General features: G+C 39.2%; 2 protein-coding genes across 2 annotated transcripts in view; both read right to left on the bottom strand.

Moving 5' to 3' along the window:
- radil (Ras association and DIL domains) overlaps window positions 1-6,657 on the bottom strand; it is a 44,481-nt gene extending 37,824 nt beyond the window's left edge. Inside the window, 7 exon segments of the mRNA XM_054605093.1 lie at window positions 2,087-2,275; window positions 2,278-2,590; window positions 3,785-3,899; window positions 4,047-4,065; window positions 4,171-4,270; window positions 6,409-6,481; window positions 6,568-6,657. Of these exon segments, the coding sequence (XP_054461068.1) occupies window positions 2,087-2,275; window positions 2,278-2,590; window positions 3,785-3,899; window positions 4,047-4,057 (628 nt within the window). The 5' untranslated portion in view covers window positions 4,058-4,065; window positions 4,171-4,270; window positions 6,409-6,481; window positions 6,568-6,657.
- Window positions 6,658-11,813: 5,156 nt separating this feature from the next.
- LOC129096310 (monocyte to macrophage differentiation factor 2-like) lies at window positions 11,814-18,250 on the bottom strand. The gene is made up of 7 exons (XM_054605066.1): window positions 18,237-18,250; window positions 14,055-14,136; window positions 13,596-13,756; window positions 13,274-13,348; window positions 13,078-13,179; window positions 12,123-12,192; window positions 11,814-12,017 (listed from the first exon to the last, which is right to left on the bottom strand). Exons 1-7 carry the CDS (start codon window positions 18,248-18,250, stop codon window positions 11,814-11,816), a joined length of 708 nt encoding a protein of 235 aa, XP_054461041.1.
- Window positions 18,251-19,966: the final 1,716 nt, after the last annotated feature.

Below are 19,966 nucleotides of genomic sequence, written 5' to 3'. Positions count from 1 at the left end.
ATAGAGACTCCAGGGTTTTTGTTAGTTTTCACTATAACACAAAAGAGAAGAGGTTAGTGTAAAAATGAAAATATTTGTATAAAATATGTATAAGTTAACAAACCAGTTCTATCCCAGAGGGGATTCTTTGCTGTGATTATCTTTTTGTTGTGTAACTGTAACTGAAATGTCTCTAAGAACAGTAAGGAATGCTTTTGCAGGAGAAGGCTGGTGAAAAAGACAATTTAAATCCCAAAATTGATAACAAATTGATCGTATTAAAACTATGCATTGCCAAAGCCTCACATGTTCCTTTATCACAATGACCACTGCAGTTTAATTGGAGTCGCTATATTGTCCTGCTGTTAATACCCACAAACACACAACATGCATATTAATCCGTGGTTGAAAATAGTCCAAACTAAATGCACAGTTTAGTTTTTGAGTAATGAAAAATCTAAAGTGAGCAGCTGTTGTAGGAAATTACCAATTTAAAAAAATAAATAAAACAGGGGAAGTAGTGAATAGGGCTTCCAAGTGAAAATACACAAAAAGAAAGGAGGGACTCGCATATTTTACGTGCTAAATATATGCACAAATACAGGCACTCAAAGGCCTTTAAAAAAAACAGACAGATTAGGAAAGTCAGACAGCCTTGAGAAATGGTCTACCGCATCAAGACTTTTAATCTTTTTATGGGAATTGTTGACCATTAGAAAACAATAGAATAGCATTCTTTTTTTTATGGCTTTTACAGGGTTGGTTAATATTTTCTTGTGTCCTGTCCAAACAGTGTACAACGGTTGTACCGGGCAGCAAAAATTAAAAAAAAAGATTGTTGACCGACTCTCTGGCTGCAGAACAAGTTGACATAGCAACCAGTAAACCCTGGCATGCTTCGTGAGAAATGTTAGTGTGGCTGCAAAGTGAAATGTGGGACTGTGAGGCTGAAAATACGATCTCTCTGAACACTGTAGTACAATAGCTGGGTGTTTCTAAATGTCTTCATGCACAGGGGGGAGTGAGTGTGTGAGTGAGTGTGTGTGTGTGTGTGTGTGTGTGTGTGTGTGTGTGTGTGTGTGTGTGTGTGTGTGTGTGTGTGTGTGTGTGTGTGTGTGTGTGTGTGTGTGAGAATGGCAAACTTTTCATCCATCATCAGTGAACCAATCTTCATAAAGGTCACCTCATGGTTCACAAACATTCACGCAGACATAGATTCATATCACTGCATTGCAGATGTGAACTCATAACAGTACGTTTACAACAGAGTTTGTGCAATTTCTTTACACATTATCTCTTAAAATCTATCTACATAATAGAGTGAATCTCTCGCCGAAACTTCAGCATCAGTTGAGTGTACACAGTTCAGGTGTGATACAGTAGTTGTGTGCAGGTACTTCATATCATGTCTGTAGTAGGAAATGTGTCATTCATAAAAAACACTAGGGTGCACACACACATCCACACCTCCGGTCGCAAAGGATTCAGCTTTCACTCAATCAATCGACCTGCTGTCCATGCATTTCCTCTGCACTGCTGTGTGTGTGTGTGTGTGTGTGTGTGTGTGTGTGTGTGTGTGTGTGTGTGTGTGTGTGTGTGTGTGTGTGTGTGTGTGTGTGTGTGTGTGTGTGTGTTTGTCTTTAAGTGCTCAACTGCACAACTGCACATGCGCGTGTGTGCGTTTTTAAAAAAGACTCAAATGAAACCCTGTCTTTACAGAACACACCACAATGACAGAAAAAACACTGGTTATCACCCAGGAACAACAACTTCTCTGCAGGATAATAACTGTGACGAAAGCTCTTATTCCCACACACACACACACACACACACACACGCACGCACGCGAGGTAACGAGCTGTGCTTTTCTGCTGAGTTTGACATGTCAAGAAAGGAAGAGAATTAGACCAGCTGCTGTGTGTGCGCGTGTGTGTGTGTGCACCTGTCTATCTTAATGTGTGTGTGTGTGTTGTGTGTGTGTGTGTGTGTGTGTGTGTGTGTGTGCACCTGTCTATCTTAATGTGTGTGTGTGTGTGTGTGTGTGTGTGTGTGTGTGTGTGTGTGTGTGTGTGTGTGTGTGTGTGTGTGTGTGTGTGTGTGTCCTCACCAGCAGTGATGGTGTCCTTCTCCTTGGCGTTGAATTCCTCCACCTCTGCTCTCCTGCGCAGCTCAAATCTGCGAGCGTGTCCTTCTCTGGGTTTCCAAAGCTCTTGCAGCAACAGAGGCTTCTCATTGTCCCCCATCGCACGCAAGCACTCGGTCCGCCACCCGCCTCCCCCTATCCCGCCTCCCCCTCAAGGCGGCCGATAACGTCGCACAGGACGTAGGAGTGGGCCGCGTTCTTGTTCAGGGAGTAGCGCTCGAGTGCCTCTTTGACCAGCTCCTGCGCACTGGAGCGAGAGGTGGCCAGAACACTCTTGTAGTTGGCACCGGCACAAATTTCATCTCCAAAGATCTTCAGCACCCCGGGGGCCGAGCTCTGCGTGGAGAGTTCAGCCGGGTCGTCCGTCGGTCGCTCTGGGGGTTCGGTGGTCGAGCGTCGGTCCCCACGAGTGTTTGTTCCCGTTTCTACTGGGACACGGTCTCTGTAGCTCAGAGTCCGGTACAGGACCTGGTGACAGACAAACAATAGGGAATGCACTTTAGGCCAACTTTATCACAGACAGTATGTGTTTCTTTTATTGTATATTAAAAGGATCAGTTCAACAAAATCACAAAAAACATATTTTGAGGCATCAAAAGATTGGAAAATTACATTAAAACAAAGCAAGTCTTTAACAAAGCTAGCCATTATGTGAGGCTGTACCCGATCACAGCTTTGAGCTAAATGGGCTAAATGCTAACATCAGCATGCTCACAGTGACAATGTTAAAATTTAGAAGCTTTGCAATAATAGTGGCTGCGGTCGAATAGTTTTATTTGGCTTGGGAAGGTTTCTATCTGAGTGAAATGACCCAAAAGTATCTATGGCGGCCATGAATTCTCTAATTCTCTAAAACGCTAAGGAAAGATGCTTTAACACTTCCTTTCATAACTCCTTTGACCATCCTTTGAAGAATTGAAAGGAGACAATGCCATCCCACAATCCCCCATCACACAATTAGTGTATGTAACCTTATTTAAGTGCAGTTGGAATTGTCTTAGCATTGTGGTTGTATTTTCCTTTGTCCTTAAAAAATCTCCTTTGCATCTTTTTCTTGACTTAGGACGTTTTCCATCGAGTTGAAGGGACTATTCCACCGCAGCCAACGTTGACCATGTTCATCAAAACGTTTTGGACAATCTAAAATTTTTGACTTGATGACGGTAGTGGCAGGGAAGACCAAAGTTATTACAGTTCATCTTGAGTGAGATATTTCAGTCAGGACTAAAGTGTCTTCTGACTGACCAACAATGCCATTCCCTGCTGTCATGATCCTAGCTAGAGGCAAAAAATTTAACAGCAACATGTTTTACCAGAAACAGAATCACGGTTATACTGAACAATCAATTTTCGATATAGCAAAAAACCTCAGCAAACATAGCCAAACATTTCTACATGGCTGGATACCACTAAAGACAAGTGAGGATATATTTTGTTTGTTTGTTATCTGTAATTTGGGTGAACTGGCCCTTTAAGATAATGGCATAGTTAGATATAGTGCAGAGCCAAGCACTTCACCAAAAACTGTATCAATATTTGCTAGTGTGTTTGTTTCCATCATGAAATTTGACCTTTTTTTAAACTGCGATGGATCTCTAGAGATTGAAAGACTGAAATGGCAGTGTGTATGTTTGGTGTGTGTGTGTGTGTGTGTGTGCGCACCTGTGTGAAGGTCCTGCTCTGGCGTTTCAGGCGGCTCTTGGACGGTAGGGACATACTGGCCCCAGAGGAAGAACCGTAGAACATGGTGCTGGTGTTGGTTTCACAAACTCCACAACTGGTGAGCGAAGGAAATACATTTTAAATATTCTACTTTAACTCCATTATGAAGGATTCAAGTATTCACACACACTCCAATGCTCACAAGCCAAAAAGTCCATGCATAAAAGGGGATGATGGACTCACAGCTACATCTGACACTTACTTGTGCAACATTTGTAGATCTGGAAGGTAAAGAAAATCTCCCCTAAATCTATGTAACATTTATTCAACATAAACAGACAATGACAAATAAAGTAAAACTGTGTGTTCGTGCATGTGGCCGTTACCTTGATTCAGTTACGTATCGTCACTTTGATGTGCAGCAGCACCAGGTAGAAGTTTACAGTTGAGGGTCAGATGCTTTTCATTTCATTGTCACCTTTCACACTAGAGAAGCAAAAAATAAAAAGACGATGTTCATGTTAGTTTACAGAAAAACTGAAGCGTTCCTGCTGGGTTCTGGATCATTGAGGTTAACTTATTTTCCAGATCCTCTTGGATTTAGATAATATCACTGTGGCTTTGAGCTTTTTAATGATTTATTTCATTAAGCTCAGCTTTTGCACATCAGAGTCAAAATTGCAAAACAACATCATATAATTGTCCTTTTTTTATTGAGTTTTGGGCAAAACCGGCAAAAAAAAGTTGATTTTTGTAGAGAAACCAACTTTTCAAAAATCCAGTTGGTAACGGACAACCGGAGGACTCTATACAGACCAACAGGCGTTACACAGAAACACGTGTCTGGAGTAGAATAGCATTATATATTCACATGCTGACCTTCGCCTTCAGACTTTGAGATTACTGGATGCATTTAACCGCAGTGTCTCATATTAATTTTTAGGACCCAACACTAAATCTTAGAATCAAAACGTCAGCAGCTCATTAACTTAAACGGAAAACATGACATTAACATCCAGCGTTTAATACGCCATTAAGAATCTTTAGCAAATGGAAAGCTAATTTGCAAAAACAAATTCCAATTTGTCTTTACTGATTTCTTTGCAAATTTTTTCCAGATAAATCAGTTTAATAATTTGTTTCTAAAACTACAGAAAGTTGTTAAAATTTTCCATCGAGGGGTTCCCAGAGCCCAAGGCGATTGCTTTCTACAGTTTGCTGGTTTTGACTCAATAACAGTTCAAAACAACCACATTTCGTTCACATTTTGTTATATAAACATCAAATTTGAAAAGCTGCAACCAACAAATGTCTGCTATTTTAGCTTATTACCCTTCTGTCCATCCATAAACTTAAGCTCTAATATTATGTATTTTTGCATTTTGTGTTGCATTATTTCCCTTTAAAGTGTACAGACTGTGTTTTTCCTCCCTTCTGTCTTGTAAATAAATAATCCCAAACTTGATGCAACTGATCGAATAAACCTTTGATTGCAAAATGCATGACCTGGATCCAGAAATATAGTTTTTAGAAATTAAAAACTATATTTCTGGATCCAGGTCATGCATTCTTATCTCCCATAAACAGTCGGTTTCCAGTCCATGTCCCTACAGAAGGTGAGTCACGCTCCACTCTTTGCTCTGCATGACCTCTTTTGACTGATGAAGACCTTTCAAGCCGGTCGCATCAGGAAGCAACTGGGCATTTCACAGCCAGTGTAGCAGCAGATATTTTTCCACCACATTGAAAGCAGCACCTCGTGAACGCCTGATCTGACTGAAACCTGTGCAGTTATCCACTTATACCGTATACATCATATCCTTTTCAGCAAATATTTGGCAGGAAGCCTAAAAGGTGTTGTTGTAGCTGACTCTGCAGGCACTGCTGGGATAACGTGACTATTTTAAATGCCTGCTAATCCACAGTAATCTGGCTACTTGGCCGCAGTTAACTCAATCCTGGGGCCAACAAACCCCCCTCCTGCATCCACACAAGACACTGACATACACCGAGGCCTACATTTTGCATTTGCAGGATTGTGTGTTTTGTGGCCCAGAATGCAGTGTTACATTTAATAATCATGTCACACAGACTTCAGACTCCCCCCCCCATTCTCTGTCTGTCCTTGTCTAGACTGCCAGAAGGTCATAAATAAGGACTGCGTTGAGGCAGAACTTAACATCCAAAACTTGTGGCTACATGGCTCTGCCCTTTATTTTGGTGTCCATCCGCCTGTTTACGACTTTTGGCTCAGTGGTCGTCAGTAGCAACCACAGTGGCAACAAAAGGCAGGAGAAAATCCTCAGAAATTAATCCGCACATGAGTCTTCAAGCGCGGCACTAAACGCCAAACACAAGCCGGCCTCTCGCACGGTCGTTTCAGCAGGTGCGTCTGATGATTGCTCTCCAGCTCGCCGCACTCAATTAATAACCAATTAGCGGAGGGGACACAGTGAACAACACTCAGCAACAATAGAATGAAATGTTTAAATGGTAAATAAATAAATGAAATAAATAAATAAATAAAAGAAACTAAAATAGATCCTTGAAAAGTTGTGTGGATCCAGCAGCAGCCAGCCCAGTCCCCTGAGGGCTCTGTGGGTGTCTGTTGCGTTCGTACTCACGCAGCCTGCAATGCGTGGCTCCATAGTGCGGGAGGGAGGGAGGGGGGGGGGGGGGTCCTTATTGGCGTCTCTCCTGCAAAATAAAAAAAAAATAAAAAAAATATCTCCGGATAAAATAAGGGTGGAGGATAAAAAAAATTAAAAAAATTAAAAAAAAACCTCAGCGAGCGACACCCAGCCGTACACACATCCCCGGGACAAACACAGCACCGTTAACTTGGACGACAGCCAACCGCGGAGGGCTCCTGTTTCGGTACGCACATCACTGCCGAGTGTCCAGCAATGCTCGATGCCTCCGGCAACCGCATTCCTCCCCCCGTCCCCGTCCCCGTCCCTCCTCCTCCTCCTCCTCCCTCCTCCATCCACAGCGACGGAAACACCGCCTCACCTCGGCATCACCTGCTCTGGCACCCGAGTGTGCGCGGACACGACGCCGCCTGGCGCACAGCCGCGGCGGTACAAGCAAGAGACCAGAGGCAGTGGCTTCATTAATATCAAATAAATAAAATAGCGAAATGAAATAGTTTATGTTATAGAAATGAAATAAAAATAAATGTTGTAAAACCATGAAATTACGAAGCAATCTAATAAGATCATTATTTTAAAATGTAAATGTAAGAGATAAGATAAGATAATCCTTTAGACATAGTAAAGAAAGACAAGATAAAAAAAAAAATAAAAAAAATCAAGTATTATAAATAAGCAATAAAAACAGTAGAAAAACACAATAACTGAAATATAATATTTACAGACAGAAAAAAACTATTTTAACTATTATTGCACAGTGTTTTATTGTCATGTGTCATGTGGTCTGCTGGGAGCAGAGCTGGTCAACGTTTTTATATTAACATTTTAAAGAATCATAACAATAACCTCAATTTTTAAAAGCTTTTCATCAAAATGGCATGGTTTAAGGCCTTTATTTTGTCTGAATTTATTCATTCAAATGTTATATATTATGTCATGCTATTTAAAAAGTACCATAGTTGGGGACAAAAATGATCATTAACACATGTTTAGACATGTTTAATAAGGACCTACTTTTATTTATTTTTTTTAGTTATTTATATCATTTTCAGTACTACCATATATGAAACATGTATAGTTTATATACAAAATACGGTAGTCACATTTCACTGTTTTATTCATTAACTAGAACATGGGTGAATGTTCAAGAATGACATTGTTGTGGTTTTAAATTAATAACAGTAATGTGTTTTGACATCCACCAAGGCCTTCTCAATTATGAGGAATGTGATTCTAAATTGTATCAAATACAGCTCGTCTCTCTGATTTTATTCACTATCCTTTACATGACAGTTTGGTTAATTCAAAATAGGCTGAAGAAGGATTAAAAAATGAATTCCAAAAATCCTACTGTTAACTGCATGTATGCAAACAGCTATTTTTTTTTCATAGGTTTATATTTCATTGTATGAAAAGAACTAGATAGCAATAAACAACTTTGCTTTCCAAAGAGGTGAAACGTTACAAAATATTAAGCACAGGAATATACTGCATGAAAAGGCTTTTTTATTACAAGAGAAATAGAAAAGATAAAAGCATTGTTGGCATCATATAGGCTTATCACAGCACAAAAGCACCACAGACACACACACACACAAAAAATAATAATATAATCGGTCTCGTACGACCATAAAGAAAACACCAGCAGCACTGAGAACAGAGTCAGCAGCTCCACAATCACAGAGCGTCTATAAACAATGTACAGAGGGTCCATGAAGGCTTCATGGAGAGTTTACAAAACTCTATACAAAGTCAGGTGGGCATTGTATGTGATACAGATATTAAAATCAAGACAAGACAGACAAACGTTAAATCCTCAAATACTTCATCTCAGCGTCACCAAACTTGCCTGTAGAGCAAGTCAAAATACTGGTGAAAACGATGATAAGCGTTAATACCCCAGAGTACTCCAAAACAGTAAACGCTCAATCATTTGGTGTTTCTCAGAGGCTCAAGTAAACACTTATGAGTACAAATATGAAAAGGTACTCTTAATTTTGAGAATATATCTGACAAATTTCATTCCAAACTAAGATATCTACAGTGTGACAAATGTAATTCCCAGTCCATTGTGACAATAAATTTGATCTGATAACAAATCATCACTCTCTTATAAATAAATAAACTAAGGGGGAAACAATGGCGACAACAAAGATTTGTGTTACTTCTAGGTTGTTTTCAACACAATGAGTTTTTGTTGGGAAGGTGTCTCAAAAAGTAATTCATAGGTTTCTTTGAATTTGAGTGTTTTTTTTGTCACTAGATATTTTTTTGGGGGGGACTCTACAGTTTAACGATGCATTCATGTGCTGGTTGGTGAGTTGTAACTGCAAAACATTTAGTAATATTGAGGAATGAATATTATGAAGTTTTGCAATGAAAGTATATATTTGAGACGACCTGTTCAGGGGCAGTTAGGCAGCAAAGGAGACAGTTCCTGCACAGCTGCTCCTTTGTTAGAAAATGTGCTGATTTGTTCTATAATTGTTTGATAATATTAGTAAAGTTTGGCCATTTAAAGAATAAGTGATCCAGTACTTTAAATAAAATGATCTTTAACATTGTTTTTCAAGAGCTACTGCACTCACTTGAATGAAAATGCATCTCAATAGTGTTTATCACAGTGAATTTTGATGCAAATCTAAAAGCAAATTTTGTGGATTTTTTTAAAGCAAATTTAGAGGGTTGTTCAGCTTTCTAGTTCTTTCTTTTAAAGTAATCCTGCTGCTGTAATATCCTTTGTGTTTGTATGACAATTTCTATCTGCCTTAAAGCTTCGTCCTGTTTGGTTGCTTTATAAGTGTTACCCATATGTGCAGCTTGCAGCAAACATTTCTGCCCAACTTGGGCATTTTTCGTTGCTGCAGACAGACCCCCGAACAACTGGAGCAGCTTAAGTGGACCTTGAATGTGGCTTCACAGGCTTTTCAGCCCGAATGATCCAAATCCTGAGAGACAAACAGCAGCGAAAAGATGTTGAACAGGAGCAGAGGTTTTTGAAAAGTTATTTTACACCTATGAATGCTAGACGCCATGACCTTTTTGGTCCTCCGGCCACATTGATCATTCGACAAAAGCTCGTCCAGTAAACCTTGTGCAACCACATATAGCTTAACACTAAGAGAACATACATCTTTCAAATATACTTTTTTTGTGTGTTCAAGGTACATGCGTGCCTGTGTAAACATAGACTCAGCCGGTTACAGGCTTTGGATTCATGGGAGTCAGATAGTATAGGACAGATACAAACACACAAGCATACACACACACCACACACACACCTGAGATGCCTTAATATTGGGCCAGATTGTTCAACAATACTATAGCTTCAGTTTCCTTTCAAGTGTGAGACGTATATGGTAGTAGTGTGCTATCAGGTACGGCAGTAAGTCAGTCTTCTGGCAGTGCTAGATCCAACAGAGTTTTTCCTCTTCTGAGGTTCAACCATGTAGCGTTTACAAACTCGATCACATGGTCCCATTCATTAAGTTAAAGATGGTGAAGATAATCAGCCCACACTCAAAGTACATTAGAAGAAAATAAAGACATTTACTGAACGTCATTATTAAATATATACTGTATAAATTGTACTGGTGACATCTTCACTTACTAAAACCTATAATCAACAACAGTAAACTATTATAAGTCAGTAATTATTCTTGATAATCCACTGTGTAGAGCCTGGTAAAGGTGGAAGCACACAAGTAAAAGTCCATGAAGATCTGTATGTTCAACATAAAAAGAAACGTTCTACAATCATGCTTGATTTGAAAATCACAGTAAATCACTGACCGAAGCAACTGCTGTTAAACCATTTAGTGTACTACAGTGTAAATAGCACGACTAGTAACAAAAACAGTGATAATACTATCTAGTAGTAAGTCACTGATGTTGCAGCCTTCTTAATATAATCAAACCAAAACCTTCTGTTAATGATGATAATAATAAATGAATTAATGTCCTGTAGATAATTATGATAGTCGAGTCAGCTAATTGTAAACATTGTCCTCCTCTTGACAATAAGACAATGCCTTCAATTCAGCTTCTGAACACTGAATCTGGATGTGCACCACAAAGAGAGAACTTTCCATAAATAGTACTTCAACCCCTGATATTTGGAATGAAACCAGAATTCCTGCAAAAATTAAGATTTAACTAAACTGGACTGTTAAAAATAAAAACAAAAGCTGTGTCCTGATTCACAGGCTGCCTCATTTGATTTCCAGAGTTTTCACAAAAGGCTGAAAGATTGTTGGAAAGCAAAGTGTTCCACCAAAACTCTTTTTTTTTAAATCACATTTGGCAAAAACGACTGGCAAATTATTTCCAGTATCCATCACATTGTCATACAATCCGATTATGTCCTACAATGGTGCATTCAGATGTCCTCATCAACTCGTAAATTATATAAATAATAAATACAAATTGAATTCATATGGATACATTTACTATTGCCCTAGTCCACTGTTGCAGTTAGCGTATGTTAAGGTGAAACTATCTTAACAGGTACTGTAAACTCAGATATAGTTAAAGCTGCCTGAGTTTGACTACTCGTTCTTTATCGATGCAAGTAGCATAGAGATAGTCTGTCAGATTATCCACCACAGAAATACCTCAAAAGCAATTGGAAGGGGGGGGAGGGTGGATCCTAATCCCCTGACTTTTCACAAAATGTTGTAGAGACATTCATGGTCACCAGAAGTTGCATCTTAATGACTTTTGTATTCCCTAAGCCTCTGGCGACAGCATGAGTTGGCTTTAAATTAACTGGTTCCATTGGATGGAATTCCATAAAAGTAGTTTCAGTACAGACATTAATTTCTCCCTTATAATGAATTGTAACTTTAACTATCTCCTTCAAAACTGACGACAATCCCATCAGCCTCAGCTGTAGGCTACTTTGTGTTTTGTGCTAGTTAAGAAACATCAAACCTTCTTAGCATGTTGCAATTTTAATTGTGAGCATGTTAGCACGCTGACATTAGCATAAGCTCAAAGTACAGCCTTGACCAACGGGCTATTCTGACCATAATTACTCAAGGTCAATTCCTAACCATAACAAAATCATCCCTGCCCAACCGGCCAAGAAGAGAACTGGAATTCATAATAATGCCAGCCTCACACTGAAGACTCTTAGACTTGTTACAACTTTGCTGATGAACATGTTTGTGTTGTTCTTTTGCTTTACTAGAGTTGACAAGGATCATCTGAATGCACCATTATGTTTTGTCACTGTGATGCTTCACTGTTTATTTGGGGAGGAGGTTCAGCCAACTCGGTTTCGCAAGGAAGCAGCCCATGAAATGAGACACAGCTCGCTTCATCCTCTTGAAGTTGCTCCAACACAGGAGTTACTTCCTGTGAGGTCAGCCCTGATGTCATCTGGATGTCTGGACCTGATTGGGTGGCTGGGCATAAAGGTACTTCCAGATGGCGTAGTAGTGTATGGCCGCTCCCATAGCCACAAACAGGTGCCAAATGGCATGAGCGAATGGGACGATGCCATCACTTTTAAAAAAGACCATCCCCAGACAGTAGCAGGCTCCGCCCACCAGCAGCTCGCACAACCCCGACTGCTCCGGCTGCAAAGAAGCAGACATGTTATTACGTTTAAGTTTCAAACACTTTACAATGAGGAGATGAATTTTTTAAAAAGTCAGAGACTGCAGGTGAGACTAATTGCTCACCATTGAGAGGATGACCAGGGCAGGAAAAACTCCCATCACCGTATAGCAGATCAACTCTGTGATCTTGTACCTGACACAAAGAGGAATAATTCAGATTGAAAAATTCGTCTCTACTCAATGTCCCACTTACTAGCTTTTGTTGAGTTTTTTAAAATTGTGTCGCACCAGATATTTTTGTTTTAAATGGTGGTTATAACGTTAAAACTACCAACGTTTGTGAATTGCCTTATTATACTAAGGTTGTATTGGCACATATGCTCACCTTAGTAAAAGGATATCGGCCAAACGCCACCAATTGACATTAAATACAATTTTCTAACTGTTAAATCAAATGAACGTATGTAAAGCTACCGCTGATACTTCGCCACTTCCTGCATGTGCTTCACAATGAATGCATTTTTAATGTGAAGGCAGTGAAAAGCCTTTAATGTGAGACCTCAAGTGTTGACAATGACTTGAGAAGTCAGTTAATAAAAATGTACTCAATATTGGAGTTGCCAAAAACAAGATTTAAAAAATGTTATCCAGTGATTGTTTTTTAAGAGTTGTATCATTGCATGTTTAACAAAGCTTGCTCAGGTGGAGTAGCTAAGGTAACATGAACTGATGTTACATCTCATTAAGAACAAAAGAAAAGACAGACGTGAATTGGTGGTGACGTCTAAAAAGGATGTTGGTGTGTGAACTTGTAGACTAATAGTTTAAAATGAATCAAAGTAGCAGCCTCAAGTTACTCCACAAACATCTGAATAATTTCCAAACACAGAATTTATAGATTTGACTTCTGAGCCAGCTCCATTTGCTGATGAAGATCATGGGATGGGCTCAAATAAAACTAGTAAGTGGACCTTTGAGTTGAGCTTGATATGTCACACGGGAGTAACATTGATTAGATTAATAAATATAGAGACAGTCCAACATTGATAAAAGTAAACAAATGAACGTATGAACTGACCTCTCATGGAAGAAGAAGACGTAGGTGGTTCCAAAAGAGGCCATGACCCAAACCAGCCAGCGCATGTGACACCCCCATGGGCCGAGCTCCCGCAGGTTCAGCCTGTAAAGGGATGGAACAGAAACACATTACTACAAACACGGTATATATAAAACAAACATGTACACATAAACATAAAGCAGGCTAGATTGTTTACCAAGGGGCGTAGGAGGCAGCAATGAAGAAATAGATCACCATCCTGTCACACATGTGGAAACAGTGCTCCACAGACCTGAAGAGAGAGACCAAACAGCCTCATGACAACTGAGTGACACTGTTTATACATGTAGCATCAGTGTGTTTTAACTCTCAAAAACAAATCTGGAGTGTGGGGATTTATATGTATTTGTTCTGGTGTGTCTCTGAAAGGGGCCGTGCAGAAAGCTTCTCAGTGTCCTCTTAAATATTTTAACCATAAATATCATCATCAGTGTTACAATCCAGCTCAAGTGTTGTATGTGCAAGTGTGTTTTTTGTACCGCAGATGGCTCTTCTTCCAGGCCACCGTGTGGAAGAGGGTGGAGATGATGAAGAGCGAGCTGAGCCCCGCCCCGTACACCCAGGCCGACAGCCGCTCCCATTGGTCCTCCGACTGGAAGTGCAACACGGAGCTGCCCAGGAGGCTGGGGATTATCCATAACTAAATGAATTAATCACATAAAATGAAACATGAGATACAGATGGACACAAAGATAAACATGTAGGATCAAATTGAAATCTTGCGGATAGATGTAGTTTAAAAAAAATAACCTTGCATTGTCTCTCGCTTGTCTGTTATGTAATAGTACTGGGTGTTTCCTCTGTGTGAGTGTTAATGATCACTTTCTGTGGTCTGTGTGTGTGTGTGTGTGTGTGTGTGTGTGTGTGTGTGTGTGTGTGTGTGTGTGTGTGTGTGTGTGTGTGTGTGTGTGTGTGTGTGTGTGTGTGATTGCATTCACCGCATGCGTGGCACAGTTGGCAGCATGCTCATACTCTGTGGGCTGGTATCTCTTGTTAGGAGGAACACGGTTGTTCATAAACCTGGAAATCATCAGAAAATTAACAAGTTTAAGTTGATGCATCTCCATAAAATGTTTAATATCTGAGCTGAAATCTACAATGAGATATTAGCTTTGACTAAATGCAACAAGGAGCAGCTCTCTACACTGGCAGAGCTGAAACTAATAAAACTAATAAATGAAAAGAAATAGAACAAAAGTATCCATTTGTGTCCCTAAAAGAAGAATTTTAGGAAACATATGGGCTGTAATGATATTTGTACTTGATGTCCTTTTTAAACTTTTTGCAGGATAATACAACATTTGTACAAAATACATTCTACAATTGCCTTTTATAGTGTGCAATCAAGCAAAAAGGACATGTATTTTTATGAAGAAGAGGGCACTGAAACCGCTAGACCCGAGACAATAACACATTCACAATCCAGCAGGGAAACAAGCAAACTGGAAAGCAACAAAAACACCTATAAATGAAGATGTTCAACAACAATTGATGTTGAAATTCTCCTCCTTAAAACAAAACCAAAATAAAAAAATACACCTTTAATATTTGTTTCCATTTCATAAAACCTCACCCCATCCTCTGTCCATTTGCTTAGCAACACTAGATCATGCTTCAACTTGTTACCATGACTGCAGTTGCCTGGCAACAGTGGGTAACCACGGACCGACTGAACCGACAGAGGGTTTGTCCTGATGATCTCTTTCATAAACAATTCACATCTACAGATATGCCTGCATATTTACACAAACACGCACACACACAAATATGTATATAAATGTATACTCAAATATATCCAAACAAACACAGAACAGCACAGGAGGTAGCACCCCCGTCAGTGATGTCACTGTTGTCATGGAAACCACCGAGCAGGGATTGTCTTTTTTTTCTTTTTTTTTTCTTTTCTTCCTACACCTTCTTTCATCTTTCTTCGCTCATCTCTCCCATCTTCCTCCTCTCCTGCTCCCCGACCATGTCTCCTCTCTGCTTTCCAGACGATTAAATTAACATGCAGAAAGGCAAATGGACAAAGACGTCCACGCAGACAAACAAAACACACACGCACACACACACACACACACACACACACACACACACATACATATATACACACACGCATACACTCACAAACCACAACCCCTCCCTACTTTTATGCTGCATCTTGCAGAGCCAGATTTCATAAGAGGCCTAGATATAGCAATGTCTCCATATCTTTCCAACACACACACACTGTTCTAAGATTGGTGGTACTCAAAATAAGAAACAGGACGCCATCATAGGGAATACCACTCAAATTAAAAATTCATATTTATATATATATGATGTGAATTTTTGAGCATAAGACAATCAGTTCTTTCTTTCAAACCTTAAGATGTTACAGCCAAAGATTAAAGATCAGACACCTTACAGTATCATTCACACTCATACTTATATTACATAAATATAGCCTATATCCATTAAGCTGTGCATTCATGTGCCCTCTTCTCAGGGAAAAAGATTAAATTCTGCCTAAACAATTTCACAAACGTTTCAGTCCAGGTGGAGGGATATCACCCTTAGATCTGTCCACCTTACATTTTGGTGTTGTTGCGCAACAGATTGGAACGGTAGAACATGATGTTCTCCTCCTACACGCCGGCTGTTTTAAACCTTTTAGATCAGTGTTGATCCTTCTGTAGATGGATCAGGAGGAAAAACTGAAGGCGGATAAAAAAATAACAAAATCCACCTCACACATGGATGAAACATATCTTAACAAACATGTCTCATGTTTCTTTCTGCAGAGTGTGACTGTTCCTTAAACAGCTAGTTTTAGAGTGACTCTTTTCAGAGTTATTAATACTAACTGAACCAGCTCAGAAAAAACACCGTCCTGTCCCAAATAAAAGGCTTCCTCTCTCTGCATCCAACACTGGCCTCACAAGACTAACTATATCTTCGTTGTGTGTGTGTGTGTGTGTGTGTGTGTGTGTGTGTGTGTGTGTGTGTGTGTGTGTGTGTGTGTGTGTGTGTGTGTGTGTGTGTGTGTGTGTCAGTGCCAGGCCCAGCAGGCTTGGCCGGGTCATTAATGACTCTATCAAGCTGGCTGATAATTACCAGGCCAGAGGCCAGGCAGAGAGACGCACTAAGTGGACAGAGAGGAGCAGAGCTGCAGAAACAACATGATAACTCTTCTCCTACGACAGCAGGACGGACAGAAGGAACCATCTTATGGTCTTATTGAACGGTGAAGACCAAAAACCTCCGTCCACTTAACGGTGAACATGAATTAATCTTACAGCCTGTTTTATGGTCAAGCTAGTCCTGCTCTTTGTGCGTCGGAATATCAAATATGAACGTTAATTAAAAAAAAGGAAAACAGTGACAGAAAACCTTTCAGTAGAGCTGAAACAATTAGTTAAATAATTGATTAGTCCACAGATAGACCACTTTAAATAATAAATTGATCATTTAAGTCACAGGAAGAATTGTATTATATTGTCTGGTTTAATCTTCTCACGTGTAAAGATTTGCTGCTTTTGTTATAGCTGCATATCACTATAAATTAAATATGTTTGGGTTCACCTTGTGCTGTGGGACGTTGTGACAGCCATTTTTCATTATCTGATGTTTTAAAGTCTAAACAATTCATTTATTTAACAAAAAAATAGACAGTGGAAATATCCATTAGTTGTAATATTATATTCTAGTGGCCTTTATTGCGTGTTTTGGTGTAAAAATGATACAAAATTGATTATTTTCATTAATGATTAACCTGTGAGTAATTGTTTTGATAAGTTAGTATTCAAAATGTCAACAATAATTTGTGAAAAACACCAATCACAAGTTTTCAAATGGTGTATTAGTGAGACCACAACATTACATTTTAAATTATATAAAACACAGAAAAGCAGCAAATTTTCACATTTGAAAATCTTTAATCAGAGATTATTTGCAATGTTTCCTTGATTAAACAACCGTAACAATTAATCAGCTATGAAAATAGTTTTTTTTGTCATGTTTTGTTCATTGACAAATCAATTAATTGTTAGAGGTCTATTGCAAATGTGTGAATGAGGGTAATGATGATAATAATACAAATAATTGAGATTATTTTACTACTACTATTTACTACTAAAAATAATAGTTATGGCATCTGTGTACTCGTGCAGGACAAATCATATTAATGATATTTTGTCTATAGTCTCCAATACAACATGAAAAAACATTGAACTTCACATGAAACAGTTTTTGATTATATCTAATTTTAAGTAAGAGCTAAGGAGGTTTGGATCGTGGTTACCAGAACACATTTGGATTTAAAAGGCATTATTAATATGGTTTGCTCTAGAGTTAAAACTATTTTCAAAAGCTATTAACCGTTTCACTCATTTTTCAAGCAAAACCAACACAAACATGCTGATTTCAGCTTCTCAGATATGATGATTTCCTATATTTTATATCAGAATAAACTGAATATCTTTGTGCTTTAGACTGACAAATAAGACAATTGAAAATGTCACCCTGAGCTCTGGGAATTTGTGATGGACATTGTGTGCTATTTTACACACCCAACGCTTGATTAATTGAGAAAGCAATCAGCACTTTAACTAGTGAAAATAATTGTCAGTTGCAGCCTGTGCTCTGTTTGACCTCTTCCTATTGTGCAACACATCCATGACAACCCGGACCCGGACTCTGTCTTCTTTCATGTGCAAGTTCAAATATAAGAGAGGAAGGGCGTTCATGTGGCCTAGTCTGTGTTTCAAGAAAGACTGTGCACACAAAAGGGAAGAAAACGGAGGAGACAGCATGATGATGATGATGAGGACAAGGAGGAGGAGGAGGAGGAGGAGGAGGAGGGACGTGGCAGGTGTGTGTGTGTATGCATGTGTGTAATAATGATGCTTGTCAGGCAAATAAACCACGATTATCACACCGATCATTTACAAGATATGTTGAAATGTAAATGTTGACTTTTGGAATAGCCCTCTCCCAAACCCTTCATCCCCATCCTCAGCATCCCCATCCTCAGCATCCCCATCCTCTATCAGACAGCATTATGATTCATATAAATCTAATCATACTTTGCATCATCAGAGGAATGAAAATATATATATATATATCATTATTTCTCTTACCTTATAAGATTCATTTACAGTGGAAATAAGCAACAGTTGACAGCAGACAGACAGTATGGCTAAAGCCTGAATCCCCCTCTGGCTGATCACTTCTGATCCGGTGGTAACGGGCAGGTTATAATGTAACGTCACAAGCGTCGCCGTTTCAACCGGGGAGGACGTAAATCCTAAATCCTCATCCTCATCTCAAGCGGCACCGGGAGACGGATGCATCCCGACCCAGCTGCCTCCAGAGGCTCCAGTCCGGAAGAGTGGGCGTCGGGGTTTGGTCTCTCCTCTGAGGTGGTGGTGGTGGGGACAGCCGCTTTCTCCTGCAAAGTGATGATGTTGATGTTGATGCTCTCTCTCCCTCTCTCTCTCTCTCTCTATGTGTCTCTGTCTCCTCCGGTTCACCTCATCACGACTCGGTGAGGTGGGTTGTTTTCCATCACTGAAGGCTGCTACATCATTTTCTCGGGGACCGATTCGTGGCTGGAGGAGATTTACCGATTTGTTATTGCACATGCAGTTCCCCGGTGCTACCTGCAGGTGGCGTGCCCGGTTGGTGATATAATATGATGACGATTGTTTGGCGTTTTATTAAGTGTGTTCAGCTAAAGAGACAGGGCACAATGCACTGATCCTACCAGTCAAAAGTTCATTCAATGGTTTTTCTTTATTTTTTTTCTACATTTTTAATATTGAAGACATCCAAACTTCCTATTTAAAGATGAGGCAAAGTTAATATTTATAAAATGTACAGTACCAGAGTTCCTGCATAGTTTTAAAATAATATCAAAAAGTATTTGCTACAAATAAAAAAGTGGACACACCTTCTCATTCAATGGTTTTTCTTTATTTTTATTTTTTTTTCTACATTGTAGATTAATATTGAAGACATCCAAACTATGAAGGAACACATATGGAATTATGTGGTAAACAAACAAATGCTCAACAAACCAGAATATGTTTTATATTTTAGATTCTTCAAAGTAGTTGAATGAGAAGGTGTGTCCAAACTTTTGACTGGTACTGTATGTGGTATACTTTGGAGGAGCTTTGTCAAGTCTGAAAAAAACAACCCCTGATGATGTCATAGTGATGTCATCTGGGTTATCGATTAACGATTGGGGTGAACAAACTGGAGAAGGGCTTGGCTTTTGTTTTACCTTAGAAGTACTATATTTCAGAATGTTAAACAACATATACCCTCCTTATTGTTTTATTACTAAATTTAGAGATGTTGATATTTCTGGTAGGCCCAGCCTTTGTTCTTCTTTTGTTTGTTTCTTTAATTTCTTACTTATTTTTTAAAAATCTTTTTTTAAGCTACTAATTCTGTATAGGGTGGAGCGGGTCTGTTCGGACAGTTGGGTCAGTGTCTTTGTAGCAAGTTAGAAAGGAACTATGCTTATGTCTTGTGTCCTCAGCCTCACCTCCTTTACTTTGAACCTCAAAGTGCAGACCTTCTGATTATTACATTGACATTACATTTTATTCACGGTTTTGAAATCAACAGCATGTACGTACATGTGTGGCTCTTTTGTTAGTATTCTTCTTCCATATTGTTTTAAAGTTATGCCACACAACTAACACTTAACTTTTTGACAAGCCACCAAAAAGCCTTTGTATCATTTTGATTATTAAAATGTTTTTCTCATTTCATTCACTCATTGAACTGTTCTGTTACATTTTCTGTAGATTTTATTTTATCATAAAATGGACTACATGCTGTCTAAAAACTTTCCTCA

This window comes from Anoplopoma fimbria, chromosome 9 (genome assembly GCF_027596085.1).
Source record: "Anoplopoma fimbria isolate UVic2021 breed Golden Eagle Sablefish chromosome 9, Afim_UVic_2022, whole genome shotgun sequence".
Taxonomy (NCBI): Eukaryota; Metazoa; Chordata; class Actinopteri; order Perciformes; family Anoplopomatidae; genus Anoplopoma; species Anoplopoma fimbria.
The sequence above is the reverse complement of the archived record's forward strand: the minus strand, read 5'-3'. Positions and strand labels throughout refer to the sequence as shown.